Genomic DNA, 11,342 nt, shown 5'->3' on the forward strand with positions numbered 1-11,342 from the left:
CCGCCTCCCCCCAAGCCCCGTGCAACACCGCCCTCCCGCCTCCAATACCGCCCCCTCTAAACCCTAGCCCTGTGCAACACCAGCCCCCGCCCCTAACCCGGTCCAACACCACCACCCAATCCCATACACACCCGTCCCCTCTCTGGGGCAGTTGGACTGGACACCAACAATAAGACTGCTGTCGGTATCCTTGTGGGATTAGTCTCCAAATAGCGCGCACACACAACAGCCACAGCCTCACACACATTTTACCGCAATGTTTTTTGACCGGTTCCACCTCTGCCCTGCCAGGACAATGTTGGAGATATTATGTGGGGAAGGGGGATTTAGGGTACACCCTTGTTAGAACTCCAGGGAAAGTGTGTGGAGAGAGAGGGCGGGCAATCAGTCATTTGGAGACAGTGCCTGTTTAATCATTGTAAACAAAAGACGCGATGACTGTTGGAAACACGTCTTTGATGTAATGTTTCCATCGGGAACTGGAGATCTCCTTCAGATAATATGATTTTCGGATAAGCGAGGTTCCTCTGTATTACATAGACGGTAGTGCTGGACAGCTGAAAACGCATCAAGGTGGATAAATTCCCTGGACCTGATCAGGTATAACCCCAGAACTCTGTGGGAAGCTAGGGAAATGATTGCTGGGTCCTTTGCTGGGATATTTGCATCAGTGACAGTCACAGGTGAGGTGCCGGACGATTGGAGGTTGGCTAACATGGTACCACTATTTAAGAAAAGTGGTAAGAAAAAACCAAGGAACTATAGACCAGTGAGCCTTGACATTGGTGGTGGGCAAGTTGTTGGAGGGTGTCCTGAGGGACAGGATTTACGTGTGTCTGGAAAGACAGCGACTGATTAGGGACAGTCAACATGGCTTTATGTCTTGCAAATCATGTCTCATGAACTTGATTGAGTTTTTGAAGTAGTAACAAAGAGGATTGATGAGGGCAGAGCAGTGGACATGATTGATATGGACTTCAGTAAGGCGTTTGACAAGGTTCCTCATAGGAAACTGGTTAGCAAGTTAGATCTCACGGAATACAGGGAGAACTGGCCATTTGGAGACAGAATTGGCTTGAAGATAGGAGACAGGGAGTGGTAGTAGAGGGGCACTTTTCAGACTGGAGACCTAAGACCAGCGGGGTGCCACAAAGATCGGCGCTGGCTGCACTGCTTTTCATCATTTATATAAATGATTTGGATGTGAATATGGGAGGCTTGGTTAGTAGGTTTGCAGATGACACCACAATTGGAAGCGTGGTGGACAGGAAAAAATGTAACTTCAGAGTACAACAGGATCATGATCAGATGGGCCGAGGAGTGGCAGATGTAGTTTAATCTAGATAAATGTGAGGTGCTGCATTTTGAAAAGGCAAATCAGGGTAGGACTTATACAAATAAGGGTAAAATCCTGGGGATTGTTGTTGAACAAAGAGGTTGTGGAGTGTAGGTTCATAGTTATTTGCAAGTGGAGTCATAGGCAGACAGGATAGTGAAGGCAGCATTTGGCATGCTTGACTTTATTGGTCAATGCGTTTAGTTTAGGAGTTGGGAGGTCATGTTGGGGCTGTACAGGATATTGGTTTGGCCATGGAATCAGCGTTCAATTCTGGTCTCCCTCCTATTGGAAGGATGTTGTGAAACTTGAAAGGCTTCAGAAAAGATTTACAAAGATATTGCCAGGGTTGAAGGATATGAACAATAGGCAGAGGCTGAATAGGTTGGGGCTATTTTCCCAGGAGCGTTGGAGGCTAAGGATGACCTATGGAAGTTTATAAAATTATGAGGGGCATAGATAAGTTGAATAGTCATGGTCTTTTCCCTGGGATGGAGACCAAAACTAGAGGGCATAGGTTTATGGTGAGAGCGGAAAGATATAAAAGGGACCTAAGGGGCAATGTTTTCATACAGAGGGTGCTGCTTGTTTGCAATGAGCTGCCAGAGGTGGTGGAGGAGGCTGGTACAGTTACTAGATTTAAAAGGGTATTTGAATAGGAAAGGTTTAGAGGGATATGGGCCAAATGCTGGCAAACGTGACTAGATTAATTTAGGATATCTGGTTGGCCTGGACAAGTTGGATCAAAGGTTCTATTTCCATGCTTTACAGATCAATGACTCTGTATCTGTAAAAGGTTATAATGAACAGAATAGCCTCCTTTGTGCTATTTGTATACGGATGTTTATAGAGCTTCTAGGTCCTAAATTGCTCCTGGAAAAAATGCCTATTTAGAGCTCTTCAAACATCTGACAATAGAAATGTCATTTCCACCTAATTGGGTAAAATATTGGGGCAATTTTTCATTGCATAGGTGAATTTTTAGCCCAAAGTGGTTTTCTGATATCAGAATGTCATAACCGGTCTTGTATTAAATTCACAAATCAAAACCATCAACAGCCCTGCTTTAGCTGAAAAAAAAAGAAAATTTAAGACTCAAAAGCTGTTGGAATCATTGGTATATTAAGTTACAAACTACCAATTAAAGGGCCACTCTGAAATCAGAGAAACCAACTAAACACAATTTCCAAATATATTTCATTTAAAGAAATACACATATACACATGGATAATGAATAGATTACAGGAACGTGTAACACAGGTAAGAAAGTAATCATGGGTGATTTCAATTTGCAAACACTGTAAACCAAATGAACACCAATTATAAAGGATGAGTTTCTGCAATGTGTTAGGATTAGTTTTCTGGAGCAGTTTAAGAACCAACTGTAGGACAAGCTATTATAGATATAGTGGTATGTAATAATAAAGAGATAATGAATAACATTATTGTAAGGAATGGGTGACGATAATGTTTGTAAATGAAGTCGTTCAATTTCCATCCAGAGTGTTAAAGTCAAGCAAAGGAAATAAATAAAGAGGGCTTGGATTAAGAAAATACATTAAAAGCTTTGACGGTACATAGGCAAGGGATCATCTTTAAAGAATTATTATAAAGACGACAAAATACTTCAGATGTTGGAAATGTTTAAATAAACACAGGACACTGGAGAAACCCAGATGTTTAATCTGAAGCCAGGTGACTTAATGAGGTCCAGAGTCAACTGTATAACCACTGTGCGGCTACCTTTGGTGGGTCTGTCCTGCCAGTGGGTTCCAGGGATGGTGATGGTGGTGTCTAGGACATTTTCTGTAAGGTATGAATCCAAATGTCTGACTATGAGGCTGTTGCTCGACTAGGCGGTGAGACAGCTCTCCCAATTTTGGCAGAAGCTCCCTTATGTTAGTAAGGAGGACTTTACAGAGTCAACAAGACCATTTCTGCCATTGTGTTTTATGGTGCCCAGGTCAATGCCAGGTCATGATTTCTTTATTGAGGCTTCATAGCAATGATATAACCGAGTGGCTTCCTCGACCATTTCAGAGGAGAGTTGAGAGACAATCACATTGCTAAGGGTTTGGAGTCACATTTGGGCTAGACGAGAAGACGGCAGATGTCCTTCTCTGAAGGACATTGGTGAGCAACATGGAGTATCCTGACTATCAACAAAGGTTTTGGATAGTGTATATCGAATTCAAATTGCACCATCTGACGTGGCGGGTTTCGAACCCAGGCTCACCACGCACATTAGTTCAGTTTCTGGATTAATAGCCTAACATTAATATGACTAGGCCATCGCCTCCCCCAGATTAAATCAGGTAGCTTTGTCAAAATAGTTTTACTTGTACCAATGTAAATATTTAAATTTAAGTACCTTGCACTCCTTCATGGGGATGCATCTGGATTGATTTCGGTTTGTATATGCATCGATGTGTGACTGAAACTTTCTGGATATAAGAGCGCCATCCTCCCAGCTACACTCAGAGTATGAAAGGCCTTGCCATTTGCACAGGTAGTCTGGATGCCCTGAAGCAGATTTCTGGTTCGAATGTGCTGAAAGCAAATTCGTGATTTAAAATGAAGACTTTCTTGATACAATGACAACATTACACAAATCTCAGAAGACTCACTCTTCATATTTGTTTTTATCCATAGATTTCAGAATTAAAGACTTTTACAAAGTACTGCACAAATTAGAACTACAAAAAAAAGTCAACTCTCCTGCAACAGTCCACACTGGCATTTAACCTCTATGTGAGTAGTCCTAATCTAAGTGACTTTACAGCAATATTTTCCTTATAATCCCTTTCCTTCAACCATCTAACCAAATTATTTTTATATTTTAATATAGTTTCTGCTTCAATCACTCCCTCCCCTCAAGAATGTTCTCCTTATTCAACAAAAATGTTCCTACGGCATTTTGTCCTTAATAGTTTACATTTGAATTTAAATCTGTCCAGTACCTCAACATTGGAAAACGGAACCTGCTCTACCAAATCATTTCATAATCACTTCTATCCTATCAAAGATACCACAACTTTTTCAAATTTTTCTTCATATTTGCATTTCTTTAGAGCAGGCAGAATGAGTGAATCTACACCATATCTTAGCTGTTGCCTCAAACTTCTTCCCATAGCGTGAATCACAAAACTGAATAAAATTTTCAGTTAGTGATTTTTGAAAAAATTTGAAGTTGCAACACTTTTAAAACAGGACGTTTTTCTCCATGTTAGACTGCAGAACGGCTAACTTTCCATTGAAACACAACTTCCATTCCATAGGCAGCAGTTCCTGTAGAAGCACATACTCAATGCAAGGGCTCCACTTCGCAATAGTGCCAAGGATCTTTTATATCCACTTGTAAGGGCAGCCAGGGCTTTAGTCTAATGCCTCATCTAAAAGACGGTACCTGAAAGATTAGCAGCTCATTCACAGCACTGCATCAGAGTATCAGCCTTGCCTTTTGTGCTCAGGTCCTGGAATGTGATTTAAAACCGGAACCTTGCAAATCAGCAGCAGGAATGTAGCCAACTGCACTTTTCATCGTCAAAACTTACATTTATCCCATTATAAGGAACTGGTCATCCAAGCTCAAACTTGTATTTTATAATTAGATCAATTTTAACTCTATGGAATGGTGTTCAGACCCTCCAATTAGATTTATTCAAATAAAGTTCTGGTTTTAATTAACCTTTTGCTAATTCTCTGGCATGTCAAGTGATTCTTGATCATATTACTCTCCACTGGCTACATTCAGCTCAGGAGGTCTCAAGTTTCAGTCCTAATCATGTAGGTATACTTTCTTTTAAATTATGGTCACAGGTATCTTGCGTTAATTGTCTTTGCCACTCATGATTTCATTTGTGTTTTAAATTTGTGGCTATGACATTTCAAAGATCTTTTATGCGGGCGTAATAAAATATGGGTCATGTTCCATGCCTCTACCAACCTAAATCCACCTGACAACAAATCAGCATTCTCCTCTCATACAGCAAAACCTGTACTTTTCTTTTGACTTTGGTATTTGTTGCAAATTGCTCTGGTGAGTGGAAGATGAAAACTTTGACAAAACATATTTCCTCTTGAAATGGATTAACTATTCAACTGAAGTAACAGGTACAGCTGATTATTAATAACTATGTTCAACAAATTATCACGTTTCAATAACTGCCTTAGCTTAATAAGCACACATATTTCAAGGGTTTATGCCAAAGAAATTCTCCCTCCAACATCTGTTCTATAACATGACAGCGCAAGTGTCTTTAGACCTCAAGACTGGAATAAACATTTGTTTCTTAAAGAAGGGCTTTATGAAAATAATCAGCAAAAGACACATAATAAATCTGATTACAAGAATGAAGAAAATCTGACTTTCTTAGGTGGCATCACTAAAAAAAGCATTAATGAGATGAAAAATGGGCAACATACACAAGTCAACAGAAACATGAAAACACTTGGGGGTGATTTACTAAGCAAAGTCACAGGGAGCAAGAGCACAATACAATAGCAATTGATTCAACTACAAAAGAAAACTTAACAAGCTTGAATAGATAAAGAATCAATAAAAGGTCATTTTATCTTAAATTACATTAAAATAGACTATTGTTATGATCATATCATTGTAATTTTACATGGATTTCTTGCCAAAGACATGACCAGATGTTGCAAGCCTATTTAGTATTAAGGATCATGAAATGATTTATTATCCCCAAGCAGTCTTTGGTTACCGCGAATCGCAAAACAATCTCAGTGGGCTTGTAAATAACTTGCTGAATTTCCTCTTACTTACAATTGTGGTGCTGAAAACCAGCACACCAGAATTAGCCAAACCTCCAGTCAAACTGGTCCAATACAATTATGCCTCTGGTATTCATCTATTAATGTACAAAATCAATAAGGCAGAATCTAATCTATGCAACTGCAACCTCACCTACCTCCTCCTAGCCACCTACAAAATTATAGTACAGGACATCAAGAGGGCCATCAAGCAACACGTAAACTCAAAAACTGCAGACACTCTGCTCGAGTTCCACCAGAACAATGCATCTCCAAACTGTAACATGAGTCTTCATCCAGACATGGATACAATCTCAATGATGTAGAAAAATAATATTACCTCTTTGTATCACCATTACTTAGTTAAGCATGCCTTTAAAAATCTTAGTAAAACCAAAGTTAGTGGAGATCAAAATGAAAACACTTCCTTGGCTGGAATCACACCAGGAACAAAGATGATAATTATGGTGGTTACTAGCCAGTCATCACAACCCCATGATATTGCAACACTGTTATTCCAGAAAATGTCCTTAAGTCCAAACATTCTTCAGCATTTTCATCAGTCATTTCCTTTCTATCATTAGACCAGGAAGGCAAATGTCTGACAATGCTATAGGTTCATTCACAATTCCTTCGACAACAAAGTCATGTAAGTCAGCCTTCAGTATGAACTAGACATTGTCCATGCTTCAACTGACAAGCTGCAGAGATTAATCAAGTAATGATCATTTGAATAAGAGAAAGAGATAGTGATCTTCAACCACCATCACCAATTTCTTCTCCATTATCAAGTTATCAAAAAAATACTAAGTTCTGCAATATACATTACTTTTTTAGATCCAACAAAACAGACAGCACCGACCAATTTCTGTAGTTAAGAATACAGTTTCTAGCCACAGTAAACACCTTGGAACTGTCAACATGTAACTCCACTGCGTGAAACTTTTAACCCCCTTATAAAACTGCTTCCACATACCCAGTCAGATAAAGGAAATTAAGCACAGATGGAGGGAAAAATGATCCCTGTCCACAAGGTTTGTCAAGGTGATCCTTTTACTGATCTTCAATCTCTCTTCTCCTTGCAGGCAGCAGAGTCTCTAGTTCACAAATTACAAAGTCCCTTAACTACTGGTTAAAGATCACATCTTCTCACAACTGGTGAATCAAAATAAATTGACTTTCTTCAGGTTTTTTTTACTGCAGAGAGAAAGACACTACCTCCATTTCCAGAGATCCAAAGTCTTCTAGTTATATCATTCACACCCACAAGCTGTTCAAGCGACCAAGCAGCCAATCATATAGTCGTTGGCAAAAAGGCTTTGTCTTCAATAACCAGTTCACAACTCCAGAAGTCAATCAGATATTTGTTGTTGACTGAATCTCACTTTGTATGCACCTTCTGGTGTCAGTAATAACATTCCCCACAGCCTGAACGAGCAACAGTATAAATAGCATTTAAAGTAAGTGCCGATAGCTTGGGTAATAAAAGTGAGACAATCGCTTCCACAGTAGTCATTTTCCCTTTCACATGCATAAATCAAAATGCAGAAAAATATAGAGATATTGTTTTTACAATAATGTGGGGAGAAGCAATATTAGTCAGGTCACCAAGTTAATTCCCCAGGTTTCCTCAAGATCTTTCACATCTACCTGAACCAGAACTGGTCAAGTTTTCAGTTCATTGTCTAATTGCAACATTCCAACAACCCTGCATTCTCGTGATACTACAGTGGAAATGCACACGCTGCTTATGTTTTGAAGTCTGAGCTGTGGTTTGAATTCATAGCCAGAGGTACATGATATTACTGAAGCAAGATGAACAAGCTGATCAAAACTGACAATATTTAAACACTAATTAGGGTATGAAATGAACAAAGTACCTGTTAAGCCTATTAAAAGTTTCTGCTATGAACTCTTACCAATTATTCGTTCCACAAATTGATATTGCCGATGCAAGTCATCAACTAATTCCTGTTGACAGTTGAAGTATTCTATATCTTCAGGAGATGCCATTTTTAACCTATAAAGTTAATTTTAAACATTATAAAAGAAGATGAAAGTTGTTTAAAAATACTCAGTACAAATGACTTGGAGATGAATCAACTAAAGTTTTGGTTGAAAAGATTTTCTCTCCCTTACTACCTTAATGCTCATCCCCTTGTAAAATACTTTGAATTTCGCATAATATTTCTTGGCTGGCACAAAGCTTTTTACATCAAGCTACCAATAATGTGCTGAAGCTTAAGTTAAATAACTCATTCCAGGTAGATTAAACAAAGTTAGTTTATATCCTGAGGACTGTTCCTGCACTCAACTGACTGAATAATTGTCTTTAAACAATGTCATGTTTCAAAAATATATCCAAAAATTAAAGCCCACAAAACCTACCAAAGAGAACTTTGATTTTGTTACTTAAAAGGGGCTGATTTATCAAATGCTGAAATTGCCAGGAACCTGGAAAATGCATTTCCATAAAGTGGAGGTGTGGTGTTCGACGCGGGTGGACAAAGTTAAAAATCGCATGGCACCAGGTAATAGTCCAACACGTTTATTTGGCAGTACAAGCTTTTGAGCTACCTGACGAAGGAACATCGCTCCAAAAGCTTGTACTTCCAAATAAACCTGTTGGACTATAATCTGGTGGTGTGTGATTTTAATTATTTCCATAAGCATATTCTTCTGACAGTCCAGAGGAAAACTATACTGCTTCCTTAAAAGTACTGTTATGTGCTAATGAACCACAGGTAAAGTAGTTAAATGACCTAAAGTAGGAAAAGCCTGTTTCCCACTACTACGTAAGAAAATATTGTTAGGGCTACAACATTGAATGTGAACAGGAAAAGAAGTTTGCAGTTTCAACAGAATAAAGCAAAATTATTTCTGCGAGTTTGCGTCGGTTAGAAGGCAAGAGTCTCAGCTCCATTACATACCATCGTTTGGTTTCCTCTTCCTTTTTTTTGTAGTTCTCTAATTTTTTCATTCCTTTTGTATTCTGCTGTAAAAGTGTTTCCTCACTTTCCCAGGTGTTGTGGAGGTGGGACCAGCCCTTCCATTTAATCAGGTACTGTTGCTCTCCTACCTCCCTCAAAGGGTCAAACCCAGCATTAGGATTACCCTCAGCCTCAACTGCATAGGTAGTGGTAGTGGCACCAGTTGCTAAATAACAAGAGTAAATAGTTAAAACTAAAGAAATTTAATTGATGCTGTAAATAAAATCATTGTCAAGTGTCTAAAATTTAATTGAATGCTGTACCAATCAAATAAGGCAACACAGAATCATCCCCAATCACCATCCAATAACCTCTGTTTGAATGTGCTTGCCTGCTAATACTAACTGCTATACAACAGACCACTCATATGTACCAACTAGGCACAGTAAGATCATAGGATTGCACACTGCCTACAAGGCTGTAAGACAGCATAGGACAAATATCTAGAGAGAATAATATTAATTCTACAGTGCCTTGTCATTAAGGCATTTCCTTACCTGAGCAAGGACATTCTTGCTATAGAGCGAGTGCAGACTGATTGCTGGGATGGCAAGACTTACATACAAGGAGACTTTGAATTAGTTAGGATTATATTCACTGGCATTCAGAAAAACGAAATGGCGGCTACGGAATCCAACAGAAACCTATAATATTCAAACAGCACTGATACCCTCCTTTCTCATGGCTCAAAATCTGTTGTTTTTCAATGATTTACTAAAATGTGTGAAGTCTTCAATTCATAATGTTGTAATGGGAAACAAATAAAGCTAGTTTTTCCTGATATCTAATCCAAATGTTAGAAAGGAAGGTTAATTCATTACATGACCATTTTCATCAGGTGATACACAATATGGCTAAATTAAATTTAAATAAACAGAATTAATTAACTAGCTTGCAAACCAATAATATATAAAATCATGTTTAAATAATTTTAATTTTCCTTTAAAAATTAATTAAATACCTCCTTTCCGTCCTACTCGTGACTCCATTACTCTCTCTAATGTTTCAAATTCTTCTTCTTCCTCGGCTGGAGGGGGGAGATCCTCCCCACAGATTTCAAGTAAGTCATCAGAATCCGTTTTAGCATCCTCATCTTCCTTGTAACTGACATTAACTGTTGCCTGACGACGAGAACCCCTCTTATCATGTTCTTCATCATCGTCATCTGATGAATCAGCTGGTCTCTTCAGTCCCTTTCCTTTCTTCATTTTTTTGGTTTTGATCCTTTAATTATAAAAAATACAATTGTCACTTTCCATGTATATTTAATGCAGCATACTTTGGGTATGAACTTCATTAATAGTGTAAATTTTTATTTATTTGCTATATGCTCAACGTGCTTTTGGGCAAAAATAAAACTATGTTGCAGTAATGGCCCCATTAAGAACTCTATTTCTCTGAAAGGGGAGCTGTGGCAAATTACCTTTCATCTTGGAACTAATCATGTGACCAAGTTACCAGGGAACAGTAGATTAATTTATAGTTGACCCTTTACTAAATTAGTATAGGAGCAGGGATGTCTTGCTACAATGATACACAGCCTTAGTGAGACCACACCCAAAACACTGAGAAGTTTTGGTCTTCTTATCGGAGGAAGGATATGTTCGCTACAGAGCAAATGCAGACCGACTCTTCGGATGGCAGGACTAATATATGAGGAAGGTTTGGCTCACATCTGATTATATTAGCTGGTGTTAAGAAAGGGGAGGGGATTCCAATGCACAATTTAATTATTAAAGAGGCATGCACCTGGTCATTGTATAGGTAGCAAATGGCTTTAACAGAGAGTTTAATCTGCATTAAACAGCAAATATTAAATTTTGCTCTCAGCTGTTATAATTGGTCAATCTTATTTTCTAGCTTTGTTCATTGTCAGGTCAAACACCTTATAGACATCTACTTTAACAATATATTTCTGAAGACACTATTTCTAAGCATGAGTAGAGGTTAAACTAGTTAGACAATAAGACCATAAGACATAGGAGTGGAAGTAAGGCCATTCGGCCCATCGAGTCCACTCCGCCATTCAATCATGGCTGTTGGGCATTTCAACTCCACTTACCCGCATTCTCCCCATAGCCCTTAATTCCTTGTGACATCAAGAATTTATCAATGACATTTAGCGTCCCGGCCTCCACTGCACTCTGTGGCAATGAATTCCACAGGCCCACCACTCTCTGGCTGAAGAAATGTCTCCGCATTTCTGTTCTGAATTTAACCCCTCTAATTCTAAGGCTGTGCCC

The 11,342-nt window shown here is 38.8% G+C and overlaps 1 protein-coding gene across 2 annotated transcripts in view; it reads right to left on the bottom strand.

Annotated features, from left to right (window-relative positions):
* Positions 1-11,342, bottom strand: part of chd1 (chromodomain helicase DNA binding protein 1) — a 193,716-nt gene that overhangs the window by 77,733 nt on the left and 104,641 nt on the right. For both annotated transcript variants that reach the window (XM_043709925.1, XM_043709918.1), the window contains exons 7-10: positions 10,061-10,323; positions 9,040-9,265; positions 8,029-8,129; positions 3,708-3,886 (exon numbers count right to left, since the gene is read on the bottom strand). In XM_043709925.1, coding sequence (XP_043565860.1) covers positions 3,708-3,886; positions 8,029-8,129; positions 9,040-9,265; positions 10,061-10,323 — 769 coding nt within the window. The remainder of the gene's footprint in view (positions 1-3,707; positions 3,887-8,028; positions 8,130-9,039; positions 9,266-10,060; positions 10,324-11,342) is intronic.

This window comes from Chiloscyllium plagiosum, chromosome 2, assembly GCF_004010195.1.
Source record: "Chiloscyllium plagiosum isolate BGI_BamShark_2017 chromosome 2, ASM401019v2, whole genome shotgun sequence".
Lineage (NCBI taxonomy): Eukaryota > Metazoa > Chordata > Chondrichthyes > Orectolobiformes > Hemiscylliidae > Chiloscyllium > Chiloscyllium plagiosum.